This window comes from Amphiura filiformis, chromosome 12 (assembly GCF_039555335.1).
Source record: "Amphiura filiformis chromosome 12, Afil_fr2py, whole genome shotgun sequence".
NCBI classification, from domain to species: domain Eukaryota; kingdom Metazoa; phylum Echinodermata; class Ophiuroidea; order Amphilepidida; family Amphiuridae; genus Amphiura; species Amphiura filiformis.
In genome coordinates this window covers 2,769,044-2,796,723 of record NC_092639.1, presented here as the reverse complement: position 1 = coordinate 2,796,723, position 27,680 = coordinate 2,769,044, and the positions used below count along the sequence as shown (strand labels likewise).

Here is a 27,680-nt window from a genome sequence, read left to right as displayed (position 1 = left end):
ATTACAATAATAAATAAATAAATAATAAATAGAGCAATTTCCCCGATATGTCAGAGGTCAAAGTGTCCCAAAAGTGCTCTCAAAAACCGGAAGTCACAATGGCGATTGGGCTTATTAGTAAAAACAATTGTTGCTACGTGATAACCATAACATGATTACAGTTGATGCTGAAATACTGAAATTGATATACACGAACATCATGACGTTGTGGTTGTACTAAAATCCAATCTTCTACAAGTTAAATAATTTAAATATAATACACTTTATCTTTATCTTTCATCAAACTGTTCACAAAACATCGGTCAGATTGAACAAGGGAGAGCGTGGCGCAATGGTTAGGGTACTTGCTGGAATATTGACTTGGAAAAAAAGTCTGAAATTAATTGGCAACATCTGTATATTAAATTCAGACTTCCGCTCTCCCCATGGTTCATTTAGAATTGGGTAAATGAATCATGAAAGTACTCCGTCCTTCGGAGGGGACGTTAAGCCGTCGGCCCCGTGTGCAGAGAGCCATACCTGTACATGTATCTCGCAGCCAGTTCCGAAAAGAGTAGGGTGTTAACCCTTGACTGTTCCCAACCCGTCCCGGTGTTCAATTGGACCCCAATGGAAATAAGCTTCAATAGAGGCTTTCTTGGGTTATCCAGGGTTGTCAAAACCCGAACAAAAAACAAAAAACAACAACAACAAAGTCTTCAATGACACATTATCAATAAAAAGGAGATACAAGTTTGTAAGTACCATCGTTATCCTCAATTGAAATGATTACGGCATCGTCGGTACCGATCCTGCAGTCTGAATTCGACAATACCACTTTCAGGTGCTCTACTACTTCTGGAATATCATCGTCGTTGACGGTTAGGGTTACGGTCTGAGAAGTTTCACCTTCTCCAAAGGTAAGCAATTTTGACAATGCAAAGTAATCTTGGCCAGAAGTGGCGGCGTCTGGAATTTCACCTTCTACACTTAATGCTTCGATATCTGAAAAAGAAGCAGATTATTTGTGACATATCGTGTTGCATATCAATGGATAGCAACTTTATTCCCCTTTACAATGACAGCACATTTGAAACAATCACCTTTTCATGTCTGAGCACACGTCTTGTGAATGTAGCGGGGTCTCAAACAGAATGTGCCAAATTGACTATTATCATGATTATTCTGTGCAGCAAGCTGCAATCGCATACCTTCACAATCCTCCAAGATGACAACGTTCGCCCCAGAGAGCCAGGGTGGTCATCGACTACCTATTATGTGAGTAGAGATAATGGAATGACCTGTCATTAGCCCAGACCTCGACCCGATCATGAAGCTGACCCGATTGAACACTTGTGGGACCAGCTTAGTCGTGCTGTGCGTGAGAGTAGCCAATGCAACGGCATTGAATGCCTTGTGACAAATCGGACTGGTTGAAGAATGGAACCAGGTGTCTGCGTATGGGAGAGCGTGGCCTAATGGTTAGAGTACTTGCCTCTAGTGTATGAGGTCCCGAGTTCGATCCCCGGGGGCGGAGATTTGCTGAGATATTGACTTGGGGGAAAATAGGTCTGAAATTAATTGGCAACCTCTGTAGATTAAATTCAGACTTCCGCTCTCTTCATAGTTCATTTAGAATTGGGTAAAATGAATCATGAAAGTATTCCATCCTTCGGAGTGGACTTTAAGCCGTCTGGCCCGTGTACAGAGAGCCATACTGTACATGCATCTCGCCTCGCAGCCAGTTTTGAAAAGAGTAGGGTTTTAACCCCTGACTGTTCCCAACCCGTACCGGTGTTCAAATGGACCCCAATAAAAATAAGCTTCGACAGAGGGTTTCTTGGGTTATCCAGGGTCGTCAAAACCCAAACAAATCAAATCAAATCAAATGGTTTTTCCATCCGCTATTGAGGTTAATGACTTGTGTTGTTTTAGCACAGAATAATGGTCAATTATGGTCAATCTGGCACATTCTGTATGAGAACCCACTACATTCACAAGATGTGTACTCGGCCGTGAAAAGAGTGATTGTGTCAAATGTGGTGTCATTGTAAAGGGAATAATAAAGTAGCTATCCATTGATATGCAACACGATATGAATATGTCACAAATAAGCTAAGATATAGAGGCTTGAGAAAACTTTCCGAACTTTTGTTGAGGAGTTTATATTCAATAATCATTCAGAAGCTTTTTCCTAACCCTGTCGCTAATAGACTATAAAAACAATACAACAAGAAGCGACTGCAGGGCCATGCATCCCATGTGATCCCGATTGCGTAATCCTGCCAAACTACATTATACACACGAAACCTTTTGTCCGGCCGACGGTTACACGCGTGGCTTGCTGTTCCCGGTCTGCTGCTTGGCACCCGAGGGTTCGGTGGTTCAAAACCCGGGCGGAGAACACAACTTGTCTCTCTATCTTCTTTCCTTCCACTTAGGTTAAAAGCTGAAAGGAGTTTATAAGTAAAATATAGTTTATAGTTTCCATACATGATATATTTCATTCTAATACTTACACACACTAACAGGTCTTTGTTGATAACCTGATCTGCTGACAGTTATTGTTACTTCGTTCCCTTCAGTAACACTCTTGGAAGACTCTGGTATTGATAATTCAAATGTACCTGGTATTCAACATAAATAAATAAGACAAAAAATAAGGGGCAACGGTTTAGCGTAGCGATTATGTTCTCACATTGCACCACTGGTGTACCGGGTTCGAGCCTTAGTTGTTCCCGACCACTTATGTACATTTGGTTTTCAGCCCATACTCGCTGCACTGCCGCATGTTAGTTTTTTCCAGGTTAGTTTTCATCTGCTTGTAAACTGGTCTTATTTTACAGTTCCGGTCCAATTTGTAAATGAATAATGATGGCGCAAATAGCTCATTGAGTATGCGCCAACAAATCAAAACAAAACAAACAAACAAATTAATCTAAGTAATAGTTATTCTACGAGTGGCCTTCAGGCCACGAGTGGAATAAGTTACTTGTACCAGGGCAGAGTGATACATGGCAAAAAGGAGCACTCTACAAGGACAAAACTCTAGCCAAGTAATCTATGTTTACAAACATACTGAGGTCATGGTTATGTCCTAAAAGTATACACCCACATGGAACCCTTGTTGTGAGGTTACATGTTGTCTTTTAAACCACTCTCTGGGCACACCTGTTATGAGGATGGTACAAGTAGTCTCCCATGTCAAATGTTATGTCTGGAGTAGGACCACTCTCTGGGTGGGTCTGTTTATTTTTAAAGTTTATACTAAAGGGTGGGAGAATTGATCTCCCATGTGACTTGTTCCCGGGACTTGTTATGTCTGGAGTGGGACATGGGAGTGGTACATGGGCTTTGACTCCACTCTAGACAAAGTGGTACTAGGCAGTAAAACCACAGGGGTATGGTACAAGATCTTTAGTTCTTCATCATTTAGATATCTTGGTACCTCAAAATGCTCAAAGACGAGAGATGGACGTAGTACATAAAGTTCATTTAACAGATAATAATATTCAAAATAAGAGTTAGAAACAATAGCCAACAGAATTGAACTATCGCCTGCTCTAAATTGCTTAAAATTGACTTCGTTATTTAAAAAAAAGAGCAAGCAATGTTTTAACTATTTGCTTAATGTTAAACTATTATATAGCGTCGCCGGACCGGTCTTGCTGCGATGGCTGCTACTTGAGCCGGCTTTAGATACACCCTTCTTTTTCAATATATTTTTAAGCTTTCAAGCAATGTTATACTTACAATAATCATCATCAATAATAGTAACTCTGCATATATCCAATGCTATATTAACATTTGTCTCTTGGTTTTGGCGCTCGATCTGGATGATGAATTCCTCGTCGCCTTCATATAGATCATCATCATTAATAACAATAACTTCAGTGATAGTACTCTCCATTGCTGTAAAAGTTCTTAGTACATTTTTGCCGCCATAATCACCATCCCCGGCAATGATATCGGGTTGCGCTGACACTGACTTCGTAATAAACACTATAAATCAAAGATATGATCACAATAAACATGATAAAAACAGGTGCCATTGTTATGACGATATTGAATTTGTCATCTCGTATAATCTATTTGCTACTGCTAGTTCTGTATTCTTCCTTTTTGTATTAACGAGACTCTAGTGCTGAAAACAAATTAAAACAGCATTTGTATTCAATACCATAAGATGTGTCGGCAGTGAAGGCTCATACATTCGGTAGTTGAATAAACAAAAGTAGTTTTGAAGCTTTCAACGGAAACTAATGAATGACTATTTTCATTAACCTTGCAAATATTGCCGGTAACGATATGTTACCATACTCAGGCAGTACTGGCCGATTGTCTTCTTCACACCTGAATGGTTTAGGTGTTTCTAGAAGACTTTCGTAAATTTCGGGAAGAGTTATTTTGGAAAGTCTTCTAGAAAGACCTAAACTACCCAGGTGTGAAGAAGACAATCAGCCAGTAACTACTGCCTGAGGATAGTATTAGATTGTTACCGAAAACATTTTGCAAGGTGACTGAAAATTTTCCTTCGCTACTTACCGTTAAAAGTTTCAAAACTACTTTTGTTTAATAAGATGAAATCTAAAATAGTGCCATTTATTTCAATATCACGATATTAATTACCAAATTCAAACAGACTGTTTTATAACTTACGAATGGAGTCTGAAGTGCTAAGGTCCCCGGTCCTTTTCAATGTAACAGGCAAACTCCTTCCACTTTCCAGTATAGTGTTATTACATGATGCAATGTGAACGGTCACTAAACAAATATGTAAAAATGGCAGATTTGAATTATAAACCTTTTACGTTAGACAGTATGCATTTTTTTAGCATTTGCAGTATATTAGTGTATTATTTGAAAACAATTCAGTTTCAGTTTAGATTTATTTGTACATAGGCCCTTGGCCCTTTGCACTACAAACATAATAATTACATATGAGGAAGACATATAAATAACATGAAGAAATAATTACATAAATTCAATCATTTCACGAAGTTTCATAGCGTGAAAAACAAATAATGAGAGACCATTGATGTCAGATGGTGTATCTGAACTCATGAGAGAAATGAATTTTGGGGGACTCGGTTCCGATCTGTACCTGAATGGAAGATATTTTTGACGAATCTTATTAAAACACTTGCAGACCATGACAAAATGATATTCATCTTCAATATTCCCATCCCTGCACAGATCACAAACCCGGTCCTCCAAATCTAAATTCAGTCTTCTACCTGTTTCAATCTTGAGAATATGACTGGAAACACCTTAATTTAGCTAAAAAACGCCTATATGAGGCGTGTTTTACCTCAAAAAGATATTTTTCAGGAGTCAATTGACACTTGAAAGTGCAATAAGTGCGTAGCTTATCAAGTGAAGTTACATCAGAATACCAGTTTTGTTTTGCAACATCTTCAAGTCTTTGTTTAAATATGTACATAAAAAGACATTCATTTTCAACACCTTGATTGTACCAAACGTGGCCAAAGCCATGCATTAAAAGAATGTTTTTAACATGCATTACCCAGGTTGATTTTCCTCTGTCATCAAGATACAATAACATAAGGTAGCCTTTTTTTGGATACCTGTTATTGTCCATATTTAGAAGTTGAAACCAAAATTTAACACAACGAATCATACAAGTAACATAAATTGGAAGTCTACCACATTCACCAACAGCAGCATTATTGGGAGTGTTTTGAGATATCTGTAAAAAAATGTTTACATGCTTTGAAATGAATTTTTTCAATGCAATCATATTTTTTGTATGTATAATTACCAATAGAGGTTATCCACTTCACTCATGTGTGACTTCTAACAAAAGGCGCTGATTCCCATAGTATTCCTCGTTCAAACCAATTCAATGCACGACCTCGGAGTTACCTGCATGACATTGGCGGGCTATTTTGAAACAGTCATGGTTGCACATCAGAGGAGGCTTAAAGGCATTCCTACAATGCACTATGATTGGGAAATTTTATCAATATAACCTAATTTTAAAGGCAAAGTCCCCATTGCCACACACACAAAATGGTATTTTTAAAACTGCAGCCAACAAGTTAATAGTTGAGACTTATGACTGATATTTGATTTTCTTACAGGAAACATTCTTATTGTCCCACTGCATTAATTTTATTCCTAAGTCTCGATGTTTTGAATGTTAAATAATAGGAAGAAAACACCAGATATTTGCACACAATCCTAATGCAAGGTATGATCAACTGTACCACATGTGTACAAAAGCCAGACATACCCCATTGGGTTGTGGGAATGTCTTTAAACATCCTCTGGTTGCACATGCAGGTACTTCTTTTGAAAGTCCTAAACAAGGTATAGCAGTCGTTGATAGGATATGCAGCTTATAGAACATGGATAACCTCTATTAGCGAAAGTTTCCAAACGAAATCTGGAGTGATTATTATGGCTGCCTATCTAGTTTAATAAAAGCAGGGCATACAATAAAATTAACCAGATATTTATGATAATTCGTACTACCATATCATGTGTAACCACCATTTCTGTTCCAAAACTTTGAAAAATGATTTTCAATTAGACAACTACAAATAAGATCATAAATATTAATCATGTTAATAATGGTGGCTGGCAAAGGCAAGCGCTCCGTAAATGAATGATGCTAAGTACTGACGCTTGTAAGAAATAACGCGGCCTATTTGAAATAGTGCACTGCATCTGTCTTAAGCTTCCAGCCAGTGTCATAATGCAAAGTACCTACCATCGTTATCTTCAATCTCAACTGTAGTTGTCAACGGACCACAGAGCTGCCCGTCATCTGCCGACTCCAAAGTAACTTCAAAGTATTCCGATGATTCTTCCAGTATGTCATCTTTGATCGTGAATGGAGAGATATCAGTTGACGTAGAGCCGCCATTAATGGTCACCTGGGTTCTTGTACGAGTATAGTCAGATCCTTCAGAAGCTTTCGGATCTCCTACTATCCCAATTGATCCGATTTCTATGGCTATAAGAAATAATTAGTAGTTGAAGTATGTCAGGGGGTTTACTCTTAACCCGTCTGTGAAAGATACGTCCTGATAAATAGAGGTGAATGTCAGACTTTTGACACATTAGTGGTGAATCGACATAAATATTAGGATTATAATGTACATTCAACTGTGTACATGGTGTATTAGCTGCGATTTGTAGCCTTGTTCAAGGCCATCTACGTTTCCTCCCTCGTGACCAGCACTATGTTGTCACTACTTTTGGGTTCGCCAAGTCGGAGTCCATTATATGAGGACCACAGATTGCGCAACTTATAATCATGCGTAAGTTGAACGATCGAGCTTGGATTGAACCTACTAGTCCGTAGGGCGAGACGCTTCGTTTGGATTCAACCCAAGTTCGGGTTTTCAGCATACGCACGATCATTAATAGCTGTAATCTGGTGAGCCCAGACTGGGTGAGCTCAAAAATAATTCAACTGAGCAGGGAGGAAATCTGAGAAGGCATTGAACAAGGCTATGCAATGTGTGGAATGTTGTCCAGCTGCATGCAAACCAGGTGAAACTATTCATTCATAGTACAAACCTGCATAAGATTGCCAACGTTTGAGGGACCACTTGAAAAGATGTACCAAGAAGCTCCAAGATGAGCGTAAATTACATTTAGTTTGATAGATTGGTCAAAAGGATGGACATTATTTCGATGTATTAATTAATCTGTCTTCCAATGATACCCGTCCCACCTTGGCAGGATTGTCTCTGCTTACTGACTTAATTATTACTCAGAACATTTTTGACAAGCTTTGTCAAGAATCAGATCGACTATTGCCTACCCCCAGCTTGTCAAAAATGATTTTCAGGTGAAAAGGTCATTTCCTATTTTGATTTTTTGATTTTGAACTAAACTTACTTGCAGTTACAGGAAAAGACGGAGTGACCATTGACCCTTCAGGTCTTTCACACTTAAAAGTAATTAAATTTGTATTTCTACTGACTTCGCTTACTACCAACTGCGGCGGTTCCACACTCCAGCAACCTAAAATACACAAAGTAAAGTATAAGTAAGCATTCAAATCGCTCATTATTTTCAACATTTTCCAATGTCACCATGATCACACATATGCAAGTTGCACGTTCATTTTTAGAACATGCAGAAAAACCAACGATATACGATGCAACAATGATTATTTTCACGTGTCAATTTTGCGTTCAACAAATTTAGATCAATTCTCGCGTTTCACAATACGATGCGCCGCCAGCGGTCGCTTTTGGCAGTCAAATTTTCGACATCGCCGTTCTAGCTGCTATTAAATTTTCACGCGAGTGTGATAATAAATATGTTGAAAACAGCTCCACGAAGGACTCCCTGTGATCAATAGATAGAAAATGGATCTACTATAGTTGTAAATTGTTGTTTTAGTGTGCATTCGCATGTAACATCATTATAATGACATTTAAACCCACAATGATGCATATTCCTGTATTGTATTCGTATTACGCGGGCTTTGGATATCGACTCATTTTCCCATGATGCACTGCGTATTTTGGCCTCGACCCAGCGACCGCAGGAGGCGCATCGTATTGTGAAACGCGAGAATTGAAAATTACTCACAATCATCATCCTCAATCAATACGTCAACAACGTTAGGATTATCTAGTGTACAGGCTGGCAACCCCAATGGATTCTGCACCAGAACTAGCTGAAATTCTTCTTGATCCTCTTCTAATATATTGTCATCTTGTACTGTGACAGTTACGGACGCAGTTGTGCTACCAGCCGGGAAAGAAAGCGCCTTTGTGTCAATATCAGCGGGAAAGTAATCAAATCCAGGATCAGCGCTGCAATCGGCTGCTGGATTTGCACAGGTCGGATTGGATGGCTGGGATATCACGTCTGGATTATTGAGAAAACAAACATTGTTAGAATTGTTCATGAACCAAAATACAGTTGAGTAGTTTAAACCTTTAATCACGACACACACAAAATTGCGTTCCAGGTACGCAAATTTTTGTGTTGTGATCAAAGGTTCAAATTACCAAATTAGACATTGTTATTCAATTTGTAATAGTTGTTGTTGTTGTTGTTGTTTTATTAACATTGCTATTATTCTGTACATGTACTAATATCCGAATGTAAGTTCATACGTGCTGGTAATAAACAATTTCCAAAAGTTTAAACTGACTTTCAGCACAAAAATTCACTAACCTTGAATTTTCGATGTGTGACACACATCTTCATCAGAAGAAGTCCCAAGATGTTGTGATGGACTTGCCCATCAAAAGTCGCCAATGGTCAACAAAAGGGCAAGTCCATCACAACATCTTAGGACTTCTTCTGATGAAGATGTGTCACGCATCGAAAATTTAAGGTTAGTGAATTTTTGTGCTGAAAGTCAGTTTAAACTTTTGGAAATTGTACTAATATCGTTATCGTAATTAACTATGATCATATAAATTTACATCAAAGTCATCATCATCATCATCATCGTCGTCGTCGTTGCCATCATCACTATGATCATCATTATTGTCACCAACACCATCATCATAAGCCTTTTTGAAATATGGCGGGCACAAAAGGAGAGGGCGTATGTATACTTTGAAGTGAGTAATCTTTTATCAGCCGCCTGAGAAGCATGCAAAAGATTACTCACTTCAAAGTACGCCCTCTCCTTTTGTGCCCGCCATATTTCAAAAAAAGGCTTATTATCATCATCCCTTTTCTCACCAATTATGACATCACGATCGAGAGGACCATCAATTAATTCAACCACGACCTCGACTTCTCTCTGAGTCTCGCTCACTCGATAGACTTCCTTTTGGAACGCAAAAATAACTGAAGAAAACAGGAAAAAGGTACCGTAAAATGAGGTAACTTTGGGCACTTTTCAGAGTTTTTAAACCACTGCTTCCAAACAAATCCAATTATATTTCTAATTAACTCTTTTTTGTGACATTAGGGTTCCCTTCTACACCTTGAAGTTGAAAAAGATTTTTAAATAAGTTTGTAAGGGTGCCCTAGGGGTTAATAATGACCCGACCAAAGTTACCCCGCCTTTGGGGCAACTTTGGTCACAGTATTACATTCCATGAAGGAAAAAAATCGAAAAAATTGATCTTCGCTGAATATGGGCAAGTTGTTGTTTTTTTTTGACATTTGACACCTTAAAAATTAATCAAACACGCATCCTTGCTCACAAATATTTATTTTGATTTTTTTCTGAAAAAAATGTAAAAAAATGCTGATTTTTGGTCAAAAATCCCGCTTTTTTCGTAAATTTCAAGGAAATTACACATGAGCGACTATTATTTCTTCCAAACATATTTCTTAACAAATTGACACCAAATATGACTAAAAACAATATTGCTGTACGAAAATATGACCATTTAAAAAATATATTTGACCGACCAAAGTTACCCCGCTGACCGAAGTTACCCCATTTTACGGTATATTAGTTCCAAACACTGACGCCCAGTCATCATTTCATATGCATTTAGATAACTTTTTACTAATAAATAGAGTAGATAAAGAATCAAGTAATGAATGGCGAGAAATCTTTGTAAAATGTGTTTGTTTTGTGCAATTTAAGAGGCGAACTACAGAAAACATGCGAGTAAACATAGTGATTGGCAACAAAAACCATGTAGCATGGGGAATTGAACAGGACAGTAGGAGTGAAGTGCTCTAATTACAATATCGATGCAGAAAGACAGACTTGACTACATATGTTAACGTACAGAAAGTAATTCTAGGTTTGCTGGTACAATAGTCCAGAATTATCCTGATATTAAAAACATAAAAAGGGTTTTACTATTTTAGTCAGTAATTTTGAAGATATAATTACGAGCATAATATTAGATGATGACTTGGTTCGAGGAAGAAACTCTTGCAAATTCAGAATAGCCATAGGCCCAGCCAAGTACAATACTATAATGGTTTTAATAAACTATAATCTTACCATCATCATGAAGTATGGTAATTGTTACTGTATCCAAAACATTTCCTGCCGAATCAGTGCAGATTTTTCCTTCTGAGGGACTTTCTATCATAAGTGTGAAAGTCTCGTCATGAGCAGCCAAAGTTTCACATTGTAAATCTTCCAGGATTCCAATCATTATAGGAATTTCTGTGACATCTGGACCAAATTCTATGGTACCATCTGATGACCCGGATATGATTGTCTCGTAATCCACGTCTGCAGTAGCCGAGCCTGGATCTGTTCTTACAACTTAAGGCCAAACAAAAAAATAATATTGATCAAAATTTTGTGCTGGAGATTTTCTGTTTGTATGTCTGAAAAGCATTAGAGGGAAAGACTGGACTTTCGGTACTAACACATAACTTTTCACCATATTGACAAATTGCTACGTAACGTCTGGCACCGTCAACAAGCTTCAACAAACCCTTGGGATGATTATGTCATCACATCTGCGATACGCAGGTTTGACGACTTCACAATTCTCGTGCATCCGCACTGTTACTTACATGCTCTAGTAGTGCCGCCTGTATATCCGATTCGCGTGAGTATGGCAGTAACGACCCCGGTATTTTCTTGAACTGATAAAGTGATGTCGTCCCAGCAGTAAGTTACTGAAATAAAATATAGGTATAAAAGGCATTATGTATTATTACTAGGTTCTTCTGTTTGATAGGAATTCATACTATCAAATATATTTTTGGTGACATACTTTGTTATACATTCATGCCAAAGACTGACAACTTTGCTTCTATTCTTTCCTGCCGTTGGCGGCGCTAGAAGCTGGTCGAAAATAATTTTTAAGATTTTTAAACTCTGCTGGGATCTCACAGAATTCTCATAGTAGGCTATTGTTATTTAGTTGGAGTTAGAGTTGCATTTTAGAGTCTGAGTTAGAGTTGTGTTTAAAGTTAGAGTTAGAGCTAGACTTTCATTTTAGATTTCGAGGTCATATAGCCCAAACATGTAGGTCATATGTTTGACCAGTTGGGTTCAAACTTGCTCAAATGAATCAATATGCTTGGAATATGTCAAATATTCAAAGAGGGTCATCCGATGTCAGCGGAATATTTTGCCGTATGTGTTTAATGTACAGTATCGTTATCATGCTACAGGTGATCTCATATAGCTCTAATAAACACTGCATTCACTACCTATACTGTTGGTGCAGTCAATGACATATGATTATAGGCACCAGAACCAAATTTGTTCGATCTTTGCATCGACCGTCGATGCTGCTTCAGTGATTGCTATTAACTCCCTGAGCACTACCTGCCGATCTAACATTGCTTCATTGGTCAATTACATGATATCGTCACTTTAATCACCAATCAGAATGGAGTTTTGCAAATAATTCACCCCAATTTTGTGTGGTGCAATTATTCTAACAATGTTGCTGATTGGTCCAATTGATAGTGAAAACTTCTTTTTGGTATTTCTCATGGGGTTAATGAACGAACAACTAATTAATAAGAATTAGTGCTAAATTGATATTGGTCAATATCAATACAGGCAAAGATGCATATGTTATCACAATTAACAAAAGTCAATTAATTGATTTCATGAATAATAAGGATCGACCAAGCATCGATGATCAAACTAATTTGTTTCTATTGCTTTATTTCCTTGAGACTGTTGAGACATAAATGCTATAGGCCCGCCGATTACGAGCTGATCAAAGTGTACAGGTGATCTCATATAGCTCTAGTTAACACACTACCCATGCAGTTGCAGTCAATAAAATAATTATGATTAATTTCTTTGAGACTTTTAAGACATAAATTCATCTTACCATCATCATTTTCAATGACAAATGTAATGGTGTCGTAAGTAATTTCGTCTGAATCACCAACACACAATCCAGCTGACAGATCTCCAAATTGAAAACCAAATTGCTCATCAGGTGCGGGACAGAAGTCATTGTTTACTGTAATGGATCCGATCTCCTTTTCATCGGGATCGTCAGGAAGGAATGAGTAAAACCCAGCAACGCTATTAACGTTGTAGTCAAAGTTTTCCGTGGTTTGTGGGGGTTCAGGTACGGGGAAAGGATATGAAGCTGATTCAGCCAGATTGTCCAGAGTTGTCAGTGATTCCAATTCTTGAAAGCAGAAAATATTAATGTTAGCATGGCAATCTTCCAGGTATGGGATCAAAACATACTGAAATAATAATGCTAATCAATTGTTGGAATCCGTAATCAAATTTCAAATTATAAGAATTCTCTTAACAAATACAATAATCATAGGCGTAGATCCCGGGGGGATGGGGGATATTTTTCCAGGGGATGGTCCATACAATCACACACCCCCCCTCCCCATATTGACGCCTGTATGTGGGTTTCTGACAAAATTAACCGCATATTAGCCATTTTAGCCCCCAAAGCCCAAATTTTTCACGCTACGCGCGTATTTATTCCACTTTTATGTTTCAGCAATTTAGCTTCAAAATGGCAAAAATTTTCGCGCGCTCCGGGCGCATTTGTACCATAAACTTATTCTGTCGTCAAAAGGTGCCGGATTCACTATATTTCAAGAAATGTTTTCCAACCCCATCCCCCCAAAGTCAAAAAAGATATCTACGCCAATGACAAAAATGTAATTAAGTATTTTGAATTTTTGTTTGACAAAACCAAGTGAATTTTTACTCACTACAATATTTCGTCCTACACATCGGAGCAGGCGGCGGATGACATGATCGAGCCGGCAACTTGTGAAACCACCCGGCCGTATGTCATTTTCCAATATAGTCGGTTAGTTTTGTGGGGTTCATTATCGAACCCCAACGGTTTTAGCTTGTATTTATATTATTTATCAACATAGACCAATTTGTTTGTGATATTTCAAGCGTTCTAAAATTTCAAAATAATCCCATTCAATTACACGGTTGACGATGAAAATTTACTGAATTTAGAGAATGCAATGCGGCCACCACCTGCATCGGAGGACATCATCTGGTACAACTGAGCAGGTCATCTGATCCACTTTCCAGGCAAATAGTGTCGAGTGGTTCATTAATCTCTTTTGCAGACTTCAGCAGTAAATCTTAAAATGACATATGAAGTATGTGTCTCAGGGTATTGGTGCCCTGTCTTCTTTTTTCCATGGATTTCCAAACCTCTCTAGACCTTTTGTCGTGCTCCCGCCCAAGGAACACCACCAGAAACCACTGCGCACTGAAACTTGTTTGCCGAGAAAGTGGATCAGATTATCAGTCATACTCATATCTGATGAAGTCCTCCGATGTATAGCGATATTATAGTGAGCAGGGCCGGAGCCAGCTTTCTTGGTCAGAGAGGGCAAAATAAAAATTTTGGGCACAGACGAAAAAATATTGCAGTTGCATCATACAATACATATACCGGTTTAGTTTTTTAGAGAGATTGTACTATTCGAGCTTCCAAATAAGACTTTATGTGCGCGCGTAAAAAATTGCATTTTGCACTATTTTCGGCCATAATCGAGATAAAAAAGGGCTTTATAGTGACAATGTGTATTTTACACTATTTTGGCCCATGATCGAGGTGAATTTTGGTGGAAAAGGGGCTCCTTGCCCTTTGTCTTTTCCTTTGCCCTTCAGATTTTCTCTTTCATTTTTTGTCAGAGGGGCACTTTTTTGTTTCATTTTTTGTCAGGGGACACTCTGCCCCCCTCCCCGCCACCCCGCTGGCTACGCAACTAGTAGTGAGTAAAGTTTTACTTGGCTTTGTAAAACAAAAATCCAAAATGCTTACATACTGAACAAACCGGACGAATCTATTCCATGGAACGATAATGTTATCTGTACTGCGACTTACCAAAACAGCAACAGGTTGGGTTCGCAGCGCTCCCGTCGCTTTTTTTCACAGTAACAGTAAGTGGACTATTAGCAGCAAAATTTTCTTCTAGATCCGACCACGTCTGTTGAGTAAACCCAATCTTAGGCTTGTCAAATTCTGCAACTAAAACGGACGATCAAACTGCATTGTTAACAAAACCGTAGGAGGAAAGATAGGGAGAAAGTTTAACACATTTTTTTAATTTTGATACACGGTAGCCATTCATGAAGTGGTAGATTATTTGTACAATAGGCCGATTAAATAGGCCATTGTGAATGTATTTTGGTAGATAAATTGGGCATTTCGTAATTCCAAATCCTAACCCTAAATCCTATTTCTAATCCTAATCTGGAAACGTGACCATCATCCCAAATTTTAAACTTTATACTTATTTTATATAACCGTAATCAAAACCGTCAATTCTAAATTATATCCCCAAATACTTATATCCCTAAATATCTTGCTTTTCTTCTGACCCCAGCCCGCTTGGGTAGCTGTGCTTTTAAAAGCTTGAGCTAAAGTCTCAGTAATTACGACTGGAATTCTATCGAAGACGACATGCAATTTGTTTTTACAATGATCTCTTCAAATTTGTATTCAGGCGTTAATATCCCATGCTCAGAATGCGCATATAAACCTTCTCAACGTGTCATCAACGATTCCTTTGCGCGAGATTGTTTAAATTCTGCAATTATTTCAATGTACAGGGTATTGTAATTATTGTGGACATCATGCACCAAATGACATGCAAGTACTGTAACTGTACAAGATACATATTTGGTGCATACGCACCAATATGAACCTCGCGCCAATCGATCCGTGTTCAACGTATAAGTGACATATATTTCATTGCTTAAGCATTGGAGAAATAGGTAACCTTGAAAATAGGGACCCAAATTTTATGATTTTTCTTATAACTATAATACTGTTACTGTTAAAGTTTGAAATTTGAACCCTCTGTGATGACCTTTGACCTCGGTTGACCTCAATTTTATTTCGGGCATGTATTCCCCTCGTATCAAGGATTCCACCTACCAAGTTTGGGCCTGATCGGACAAAGTTTGAAATTTGACCCCTCCATAATGACCTTTGACCTCGGTTGACCTCAATTGTATCTCGGGCATATCAAGGATTCCACCCACCAAGTTGAGCCCGATCGGACAAAGTTTGAAATTTGACCTCTCCGTAATGACCTTTGACCTCAATTTTATTTCGGGCATATATTCCCCTCGTATCAAGGATTCCACCCACCAAATTTGAGCCCGATCGGACAAAGTTTGAAATTTGACCCCTCCGTAATGACCTTTGACCTTGGTGGACCTCGATTTTATTTCGGGCATGTAATCCCCTCGTATCAAGGATTCCACCCACCAAGTTTGAGCCCGATCGGACAAAGTTTGAAATTTGACCCCTCCGTAATGACCTTTGACATTGGTTGACCTCGATTTTATTTCGGGCATGTAATCCCCTCGTATCAAGGATTCCACCCACCAAGTTTGATCTCGATCGGACAAAGTTTGAAATTTGACCCCTCCGTAATGACCTTTGACCTTGGTTGACCTCGATTTTATTTCGGGCATGTAATCCCCTCGTATCAAGGATTCCACCCACCAAGTTTGAGCCCGATCGGACAAAGTTTGACATATCGGATCCAGGCGTCGCGGCGCGGCGATTAATGACCTTTGACCTTGGTTGACCTCGATTTTATTTCGGGCATGTAATCCCCTCGTATCAAGGATTCCACCCACCAAGTTTGATCTCGATCGGACAAAGTTTGAAATTTGACCCCTCCGTAATGACCTTTGACCTTGGTTGACCTCGATTTTATTTCGGGCATGTAATCCCCTCGTATCAAGGATTCCACCCACCAAGTTTGAGCCCGATCGGACAAAGTTTGAAATTTGACCCCCTCCGTAATGACCTTTGACCTTGGTTGACCTCGATTTTATTTCGGGCATGTAATCCCCTTGTGGGGGCGCAGTACTAATTCAGCGTCCCATAGGATAACGTGTGAATTCGGCCTACTTCAAGCGCCATTCCTGACGTCCCTGCAATACTTGGCAAAATAAATTTGGTATCAAATTAAAGCTCTGTTTCTCTAGATTCCAAAACATTTGTCGGCATATATCGATGACCATTGACTTTTTTCGCTATTTTGCGGTGCAAAAAAATAGCTAAAAATATACTAAACTCACCACTCACATTTCAAAATGGGGTTTTCTCTAAATCCGCCACAGAGAATTGCTTTTGAGATCAATTGTCCAGTTTTTTTCTGCATGTTATCATTAAAGACACTTGTCGAATTCATATGAGCCAATATTGAGTGATTTAAAGTGAACATGGCGGTAGATATGGTCGCTACAATCTCATGTTCACTATGGACTATATTAGCCGAATTTCGTTGTTACATAAAATGCGGAGTGATTTAGTGTTGCGCCCTCTTATAAGGTGTTAAAAGTTTTTAAAATCCACATTTATTACTCATTATGTAAACTAGAGCAAATTTGAAGCTCAACACCGAAGATTTCATGTCTCTGCGACATTCCGTTAAAGAGAAATGATGTTTTAAAGATCAGTGCCGAAATGCCGAAAATCGAATATTTCGACTTTTCCTCCAATATGCGAAAGTTTGTACAAAACCCACAAAACTAGTGACATACGACAATTTGAGCACGTCTTTGAACCAAGTTTAATTTCTTTTCTAGATTATCAGTGTTGCCATTTTCTTTTGCAAATCATTTATTACTGAGTTTGAAGTATAAATACCCCCCCGTTCCAGTGGTAACAATTACGATCTTTTTGCGTAGGCCTACTGAATATTCAGCAAAACGGCTTCATGCAGATTAACAATGTCTATTAACCTAAAAATCCATTTTTGAGCCTTTTTGAGGATTTTTGGACGCATATCTAGACTTTGTAGGCGCCTACTCGGCCAATAAAGTTTTTTTTCCAATAATTTTTCATGAGGATGACTTTTTGTAATCTTTGTTTATCATCATGATTGAAATAGAACACATTTTGTGAAGCGCATCTCTTATTTTGCGCGAAGAATGCAAAAGGAACGCGTTCATAACGACGGCCGTTACAAGGGGGCGCAGTACTAATTCAGCGTCCCATAGGATAACGTGTGAATTCGGCCTACTTCAAGCGCCATTCCTGACGTCCCTGCAATACTTGGCAAAATAAATTTGGTATCAAATTAAAGCTCTGTTTCTCTAGATTCCAAAACATTTGTCGGCATATATCGATGACCATTGACTTTTTTCGCTATTTTGCGGTGCAAAAAAAAATAGCTAAAAATATACTAAACTCACCACTCACATTTCAAAATGGGGTTTTCTCTAAATCCGCCACAGAGAATTGCTTTTGAGATCAATTGTCCAGTTTTTTTCTGCATGTTATCATTAAAGACACTTGTCGAATTCATATGAGCCAATATTGAGTGATTTAAAGTGAACATGGCGGTAGATATGGTCGCTACAATCTCATGTTCACTATGGACTATATTAGCCGAATTTCGTTGTTACATAAAATGCGGAGTGATTTAGTGTTGCGCCCTCTTATAAGGTGTTAAAAGGTTTTAAAATCCACATTTATTACTCATTATGTAAACTAGAGCAAATTTGAAGCTCAACACCGAAGATTTCATGTCTCTGCGACATTCCGTTAAAGAGAAATGATGTTTTAAAGATCAGTGCCGAAATGCCGAAAATCGAATATTTCGACTTTTCCTCCAATATGCGAAAGTTTGTACAAAACCCACAAAACTAGTGACATACGACAATTTGAGCACGTCTTTGAACCAAGTTTAATTTCTTTTCTAGATTATCAGTGTTGCCATTTTCTTTTGCAAATCATTTATTACTGAGTTTGAAGTATAAATACCCCCCCGTTCCAGTGGTAACAATTACGATCTTTTGCGTAGGCCTACTGAATATTCAGCAAAACGGCTTCATGCAGATTAACAATGTCTATTAACCTTAAAATCCATTTTTGAGCCTTTTTGAGGATTTTTGGACGCATATCTAGACTTTGTAGGCGCCTACTCGGCCAATAAAGTTTTTTTTTTCCAATAATTTTTCATGAGGATGACTTTTTGTAATCTTTTTTTATCATCATGATTGAAATAGAACCCATTTTGTGAAGCGCATCTCTTATTTTGCGCGAAGAATGCAAAAGGAACGCGTTCATAACGACGGCCGTTACAAGGGGCGCAGTACTAATTCAGCGTCCCATAGGATAACGTGTGAATTCGGCCTACTTCAAGCGCCATTCCTGACGTCCCTGCAATACTTGGCAAAATAAATTTGGTATCAAATTAAAGCTCTGTTTCTCTAGATTCCAAAACATTTGTCGGCATATATCGATGACCATTGACTTTTTTCGCTATTTTGCGGTGCAAAAAAAAATAGCTAAAAATATACTAAACTCACCACTCACATTTCAAAATGGGGTTTTCTCTAAATCCGCCACAGAGAATTGCTTTTGAGATCAATTGTCCAGTTTTTTTTCTGCATGTTATCATTAAAGACACTTGTCGAATTCATATGAGCCAATATTGAGTGATTTAAAGTGAACATGGCGGTAGATATGGTCGCTACAATCTCATGTTCACTATGGACTATATTAGCCGAATTTCGTTGTTACATAAAATGCGGAGTGATTTAGTGTTGCGCCCTCTTATAAGGTGTTAAAAGTTTTTAAATCCACATTTATTACTCATTATGTAAACTAGAGCAAATTTGAAGCTCAACACCGAAGATTTCATGTCTCTGCGACATTCCGTTAAAGAGAAATGATGTTTTAAAGATCAGTGCCGAAATGCCGAAAATCGAATATTTCGACTTTTCCTCCAATATGCGAAAGTTTGTACAAAACCCACAAAACTAGTGACATACGACAATTTGAGCACGTCTTTGAACCAAGTTTAATTTCTTTTCTAGATTATCAGTGTTGCCATTTTCTTTTGCAAATCATTTATTACTGAGTTTGAAGTATAAATACCCCCCGTTCCAGTGGTAACAATTACGATCTTTTGCGTAGGCCTACTGAATATTCAGCAAAACGGCTTCATGCAGATTAACAATGTCTAGTAACCTTAAAATCCATTTTTGAGCCTTTTTGAGGATTTTTGGACGCATATCTAGACTTTGTAGGCGCCTACTCGGCCAATAAAGTTTTTTTTTTCCAATAATTTTTCATGAGGATGACTTTTTGTAATCTTTGTTTATCATCATGATTGAAATAGAACACATTTTGTGAAGCGCATCTCTTATTTTGCGCGAAGAATGCAAAAGGAACGCGTTCATAACGACGGCCGTTACAAGGGGCGCAGTACTAATTCAGCGTCCCATAGGATAACGTGTGAATTCGGCCTACTTCAAGCGCCATTCCTGACGTCCCTGCAATACTTGGCAAAATAAATTTGGTATCAAATTAAAGCTCTGTTTCTCTAGATTCCAAAACATTTGTCGGCATATATCGATGACCATTGACTTTTTTCGATATTTTGCGGTGAAAAAAAATAGCTAAAAATATACTAAACTCACCACTCACATTTCAAAATGGGGTTTTCTCTAAATCCGCCACAGAGAATTGCTTTTGAGATCAATTGTCCAGTTTTTTTCTGCATGTTATCATTAAAGACACTTGTCGAATTCATATGAGCCAATATTGAGTGATTTAAAGTGAACATGGCGGTAGATATGGTCGCTACAATCTCATGTTCACTATGGACTATATTAGCCGAATTTCGTTGTTACATAAAATGCGGAGTGATTTAGTGTTGCGCCCTCTTATAAGGTGTTAAAAGTTTTTAAAATCCACATTTATTACTCATTATGTAAACTAGAGCAAATTTGAAGCTCAACACCGAAGATTTCATGTCTCTGCGACATTCCGTTAAAGAGAAATGATGTTTTAAAGATCAGTGCCGAAATGCCGAAAATCGAATATTTCGACTTTTCCTCCAATATGCGAAAGTTTGTACAAAACCCACAAAACTAGTGACATACGACAATTTGAGCACGTCTTTGAACCAAGTTTAATTTCTTTTCTAGATTATCAGTGTTGCCATTTTCTTTTGCAAATCATTTATTACTGAGTTTGAAGTATAAATACCCCCCCCGTTCCAGTGGTAACAATTACGATCTTTTTGCGTAGGCCTACTGAATATTCAGCAAAACGGCTTCATGCAGATTAACAATGTCTATTAACCTTAAAATCCATTTTGAGCCTTTTTGAGGATTTTTGGACGCATATCTAGACTTTGTAGGCGCCTACTCGGCCAATAAAGTTTTTTTTCCCAATAATTTTTCATGAGGATGACTTTTTGTAATCTTTGTTTATCATCATGATTGAAATAGAACACATTTTGTGAAGCGCATCTCTTATTTTGCGCGAAGAATGCAAAAGGAACGCGTTCATAACGACGGCCGTTATAAGGTGTTAAAAGTTTTTAAAATCCACATTTATTACTCATTATGTAAACTAGAGCAAATTTGAAGCTCAACACCGAAGATTTCATGTCTCTGCGACATTCCGTTAAAGAGAAATGATGTTTTAAAGATCAGTGCCGAAATGCCGAAAATCGAATATTTCGACTTTTCCTCCAATATGCGAAAGTTTGTACAAAACCCACAAAACTAGTGACATACGACAATTTGAGCACGTCTTTGAACCAAGTTTAATTTCTTTTCTAGATTATCAGTGTTGCCATTTTCTTTTGCAAATCATTTATTACTGAGTTTGAAGTATAAATACCCCCCCGTTCCAGTGGTAACAATTACGATCTTTTTGCGTAGGCCTACTGAATATTCAGCAAAACGGCTTCATGCAGATTAACAATGTCTATTAACCTTAAAATCCATTTTTGAGCCTTTTTGAGGATTTTGGACGCATATCTAGACTTTGGAGGCGCCTACTCGGCCAATAAAGTTTTTTTTTCCAATAATTTTTCATGAGGATGACTTTTTGTAATCTTTGTTTATCATCATGATTGAAATAGAACACATTTTGTGAAGCGCATCTCTTATTTTGCGCGAAGAATGCAAAAGGAACGCGTTCATAACGACGGCCGTTACAAGGGGGCGCAGTACTAATTCAGCGTCCCATAGGATAACGTGTGAATTCGGCCTACTTCAAGCGCCATTCCTGACGTCCCTGCAATACTTGGCAAAATAAATTTGGTATCAAATTAAAGCTCTGTTTCTCTAGATTCCAAAACATTTGTCGGCATATATCGATGACCATTGACTTTTTTCGCTATTTTGCGGTGCAAAAAAAAATAGCTAAAAATATACTAAACTCACCACTCACATTTCAAAATGGGGTTTTCTCTAAATCCGCCACAGAGAATTGCTTTTGAGATCAATTGTCCAGTTTTTTTCTGCATGTTATCATTAAAGACACTTGTCGAATTCATATGAGCCAATATTGAGTGATTTAAAGTGAACATGGCGGTAGATATGGTCGCTACAATCTCATGTTCACTATGGACTATATTAGCCGAATTTCGTTGTTACATAAAATGCGGAGTGATTTAGTGTTGCGCCCTCTTGTATCAAGGATTCCACCCACCAAGTTTGAGCCCGATCGGACAAAGTTTGAAAGTTGACCCCCCTCCGTAATGACCTTTGACCTCGCTTGACCTCAATTTTATTTCGGGCATATATTCCCCTCGTATCAAGGATTCCACCCACCAAATTTGAGCCCGATCGCATAGCCTGAATCCATCTGGCCTCTAATGGCGGCGCCTTTTATTTACCCACAATCCTTCACGTTGCCTTATTCGAGACCTGAATTCCAAACACGAAAAAAACAGGAGCGCTCCAAGCCCAGATTTTGGGCTTGAGTTTGCGCAGTATGCACTTGTTTATATGACGTAGTCTCTAACGCCGCCAGTTTTATCCCGCTCATGGCGCTAAATTACATGGCGGCTAAGGAGACTATATCATGAATAAGTAATGAGCTTGCGTCATGGCTTGCATATTGTCGAAGTCTGGACAATCATGTTATCATCTGCCAGCGGGTAGCGGTACTGAGACAGTAGGCCTAGGCTAGGCCTACTTTATAGATTTTTGGAAAGCAACAGCCGAGTTTGAATGGTTTCGTTATTTATTCACTTTCATTGCCAGAATCATTATTATTCCAAGTTATTCTTTAATATTCTTCTTCGTATCATTATTATTATTAATGTTTTGGCACAGAAACACGTTTTTCATTTATAAACATATATTTTTCTTACTTTTAACTTTTTGGTTAAAAATAAAAGACTCAATCACAAAAAGCCATGACTCTCGACTTTAACTGATTGGGTATCATATTAGTCCCCAAAAACCAAGAACAAAAAATCACGCTGTCCTACTTTCAACAAAAGAATTTTGCCCCCCCCCCCCTCCTTCGTGCCTTCACAAGATCTTTCTTTTAAAGCAACCGCTAAAAGTGAGACAGAATGTCGGGTTTATAATGGGCATTGAACGTTTTAATAAAATCAATAATTTACAAAAAATATTTTGACATTTAAAAAGTGTTTATAGGCCTATTGTGGAGTTTTTAATAAATTTAACACATTTTCATGACCTTTATAGGCCTATATTAAATCAGACATTTGAATGTTCTTAGGAAGTGTTCATAAATACCTTGGGGCGGAAATAGGGGATCAAAAACATTTTGGGTCCGAAAAGGGGAACAAAAATTCAGTTCTTAATAGGGGGATCAAAATATCAAGAAAGTTTGCGCACTTCACACTTTGGGTGTAAAACACTAACGGTAATTTTTGGCTAATGAGTTCTTTTTTAGGACATGAAGGGGGGGGGGGGGGGGGGGTGGAATAAAAAAAGTTTAGGCCATGAAAGGGGAAATAAAAATAAATAAATCCACGCTTTTTTTAGGGGTATCAAAAATTTTTGATGTCCGAGGTTCCAACACCCCCGCCCACCAAAGTATTTATGAATCCTCCCTTTTAACGGTTTTTTTACCAAAACCAAACTGTTTATATGAAAATTATTATTTTTGTACAAAAAAAAAGGCATACCAGCAAGCACACAAATGTTTTTAAAATTGCTGGTATGCCTTTTTTTGTACAAGCAGTGAATGTGAACGCATCACAAAAGAAACCAATTAATATTTTGACTAGAGGCCTGATTTTGATGGAAACTGTTTACTCAGTTGCTTGGCTCAAAATGTTTACATTCATTTGATAATGGTTGATTCCCTCTTAAGGGGATACTGTCTACACCCCTGGCCAATTTTGTGCCTATTTTTGCATTTTTCTCAAAATTATTGTGCATATTGGTGACAAGATATGTATATTATAGGGGCAAAGACTACAATTACTGCACTAAAAATTCAGGAACTCAAGGAAAGTAGTTATTGACTTATTGATCAAATATTGGTTTTCCTTCATTTTTGACTGTTACTCCACAACTGTTGTCTGTGTTCAGTGTGTTGAAATAAAATTTCCAGTGCAGTAGTTGTAGCCCTTGCCCCTATAATATACATATCTTACTTGTCACCAATGCACTAGTTGAGAAAAATGCAAAATATAGGCACAAAATTGGGCAGGGGGTGTAGTACCCCTCAAACTGAAAAAATTATCACCCACAAATACACCCAATATTGATACCAGTAAGTCCCTAAGGGCGAGTTTCCCGACAGGAGTCTTAGTAAGCCTTAGGCTTAAGGTGGCCTTGAGGCTACTAAGCCTAGCCCGTTCTCGAAGCCATAGTCTTAACTCTAGCCGGATTTCTTCAACGCAAATTCAACCTAGTCTTAGTGGCCTTGCAGGCTTAACGCTTGACAACCTCGTCCCTTTCTACCAGCGACTTAATTGTATAGGCTGAAGAGGTAGATGCGCATAATCTGTTGTCCTTCACGGTCTACCGTACTTTAAAGGTTGCCGTCTCATTATCGCAATGTTCCCAGTGCAAAGACTAGCCTAGACCCGCGGTCTTGTGCTTGGGCTTATACCGTAGGCCTACACAACTTGATGAAAGAATATTGTGTCTGTTTTTTTGTCTTTTATGATGTATTATTTTATTTCCACTTGACTTTTTATGAGTCCAACTTGCATGAATGATACGTCTATGCTTTTTACTCGTGATTTTTCTTTGCATCCCATAAAGGGTAAAACTGTAAGCCTAATGGAAAGGAAACTGTGATTCCCCTAAAAAGTAAAGCAAAAATTGTTCACACTTCAAACATATCATTCGAATGTTTGTTAAAAGTAAAACATTATTTAAGGATATTATTTGACAACCAACGTGCTATCAGTCTACTGCTGATATTTTCAGTATAGTCTTCTCAGATCTCACATGATGTTATCTGTTGGTACAATATTTTATAATTATTTAAGTAGAAGATATAGCAATATTATATGCATGTTATTGTCCTTCTTCTATTGTATTAAATTGATGTCCAACCTGGTATAATATAGGCACTCCGAAATTATACATACTTACGAAAAGGTCAGAGTATCAAACTAAAGGCGGGATACGGACAGTAGTGCAATCATATAGGTCTTGATGATGATCACGGGGGGTGTGTCTGAGGATTTATGGGATCTGCTTGGAATGTGTCCCCGGAACAGTGGCGTAGATTTCCTTTTGACATGGCGAGATGGGGTTGGAAAAATTGTCTTGAAGTATAGTGAATGCAGCACCTTTTGGCGACAAAAGAAGTTTACAAATGCCATATTTAAGCTAAACTGGTGACATAGGCCTATGGTACAAAAGTGCAATAAATGCAATTTATTTAACCTTAAAAATTGGGGTTTTAAGTTTAAAAAGACCAATTATGAGGTTAATTAATAACTCTCAGAAGTAGGCCTAATTTACCCTTTTCATTTGAGGGGCAAGCAGGGGGCACTTACGCCACTGCTTACTCATCTTAATTGAAAGACCGTCAAACTATGAAAGAAAAACTTTGCATTACAATTTAAACAATTTGTAAATTGAAATAGACCAAGGCTTACGACCTAAGACCTGCTCTGAGGCAGGGCCAAGAAAAGCCGCTGTAAGCCTGGCCTAACAGGCTTGTGTAGACTACGGCTATAGAAGACTGATTTCGAGAAATGCAAATTTTACCGAAGCCTGGGACTAATCCTATAAGCCTGGCCCACAGGCTAATGAAGCCTCGAGGCTATGGTAGCCGTGCTTCGGGAAACGCGTTTTCAGTTAAGCCTGGTCTTACGACCTCTTAAGCCTTGAGGCTAGACAAGCCAACTGCTAAGCCACCCGTCGAGAAATTCGCCCTAAAGGACTAAACAAAAAAAGAAAACAAGCACACAGATACTGGTACATGATACTTCTTTTCATTTTATTTTTTATCACATGACTGACATGGTGCACAAAGCACACGCAAAAAAGGATTACAACTTGATATGGTCAATATGATTCAAACAAGCATCAGTTTATTTTAATTGGAAAAATACACTAAGAAAATTTGCATTTTAAATAAAAATCAATAAAAAAACCCTGCTTTTAACATGAAATAACTGGTATTCAGATTACTCAGTTAACTTATTTTTGAGAGATGCTAGTAAATACATAATTGAATTTATTGATACAGGAGATAATTTTTTGAGACAGGCTGTAGAACAAAATTAAAACAAATAATGTCTAAGGCCATCTTAATTACATCCGGTGTCTCAAAGCTACCGCGCGTGTTAGTAAAATCGTGCGCGTAGTCCTCTTTGAAAATCAAAAAATTAATTTTTTTATCTCTTTATTTTTTGTAACAAAAAGGCGAAAATAAAACTCAAAATTCGTATTTGATTTCAAGTTTTTGATTTTTTCGCAAACTTTGAACACGAATATATTCAATTCAATTCAAGAAACATTCATTTCACAATTCACAACTTCAATAATACATGATATACATTGTACTGACAAATGTACAAATATAATAAAAGAGAAGAATAATAGTTTGTAGCAGTTACTTTTTTGTCTGTTATTCCAACATTTGCAACATTGGATATACTGTATTTTGCACAAAATGCTTGTCCGAAATCCTGTACTGACACATAAAAAAATACAGTAAAAAACACAGCATTCCGCATTAGGTTTTCAATTTCTCATAAGCTTTGAGACACAGGATTTAATTAAGATAGCCTTAGCATCAGTGTCGTACACAAAAACATGCATACCTCACAAATGCAAAATTGGAATCAACTGAAATTTTGGGAATAAACCTCTTTTGTGGATATCTACTTAAAAATGATATAAAAAGAGTATGCTAGGATCACTAAAAATTAACATTGTCTAATTATTGTCCACTGTTTAATACATACAGGTACATGTCTAACCTACTAGGTTATTATTAATTATTTATTTATTATAATTCAGTCTGTAAAATGGGCACATACAAAAGTCATGTAGCCTACCAGGGTAAGGGACCGGGGCCCCACCTTTACAGACCTCGAAAATTTCAGGGCCCCCTTTTTGACATGAAAATTATGGGTCAACCCATAGAAAAGCATATAAACTCAATTTTTCCAGGAAAATTTGTGGTCATTTTTTTCAGGGCCCCCCTAAGGAGGGTCCCCTTTTTGCATCAGGCCCCCCCTTACAAGTGTTTGTGAACGGTCCCAAAGGGGACAGCTAATTAATGGCAAGTTAAAAATGGGCGAGTTAGATTGAAAGAAAATGGCGAGTTAGATAAGTTACTCCCCTGGCCCCTGCAGAGATTAAAGATTGACCCCTGCTGAGAATACGGGAAGTCTCGCCGGTGAGTTAAGATTTTTATGGCAAGTCCAGCAAACGAGTTATGACAAGTCCCATCGATGAGTTAAAATTTACGGCAAGTCCCATCAGCGAGTTATGGCAAGTCTTATCAGCAAGTTAAGATTACAATCTGATTTAGGGTAAAATGGATTTTTTTCTCACCATCATGAACTTCAACTAGTGAAAGCAATTTCCCTGTCATAGTGTCATCATATAACGGCAT

At 37.9% G+C, this 27,680-nt stretch overlaps 1 protein-coding gene across 1 annotated transcript; it reads right to left on the bottom strand.

Annotated features, from left to right (window-relative positions):
- Window positions 1-690: 690 nt before the first annotated feature.
- On the bottom strand, window positions 691-27,680 carry LOC140165482 (extracellular matrix protein 3-like). Its single transcript, XM_072188772.1, has 12 exons — window positions 27,620-27,680; window positions 12,711-13,019; window positions 11,428-11,532; window positions 10,901-11,170; window positions 9,670-9,777; window positions 8,557-8,838; window positions 7,855-7,980; window positions 6,716-6,961; window positions 4,639-4,743; window positions 3,733-3,981; window positions 2,499-2,606; window positions 691-984 (listed from the first exon to the last, which is right to left on the bottom strand). The coding sequence occupies exons 1-12, from the start codon at window positions 27,678-27,680 to the stop codon at window positions 713-715; spliced, it is 2,241 nt and encodes a 746-aa protein (XP_072044873.1). The 3' UTR covers window positions 691-712.

Coding starts and splice junctions, on each gene's coding strand:
- LOC140165482 (XM_072188772.1), bottom strand. CDS start 27,680: ATGCCGTTATATGATGACACTATGACAGGGAAATTGCTTTCACTAGTT. Junction 9,778..10,900: donor TACCATACTTCATGATGATG/GTAAGATTATAG, acceptor TGTTTTCTTCAG/TTATTTTTGCGTTCCAAAAG. Junction 6,962..7,854: donor GTCTTTTCCTGTAACTGCAA/GTAAGTTTAGTT, acceptor TATTTCTTATAG/CCATAGAAATCGGATCAATT.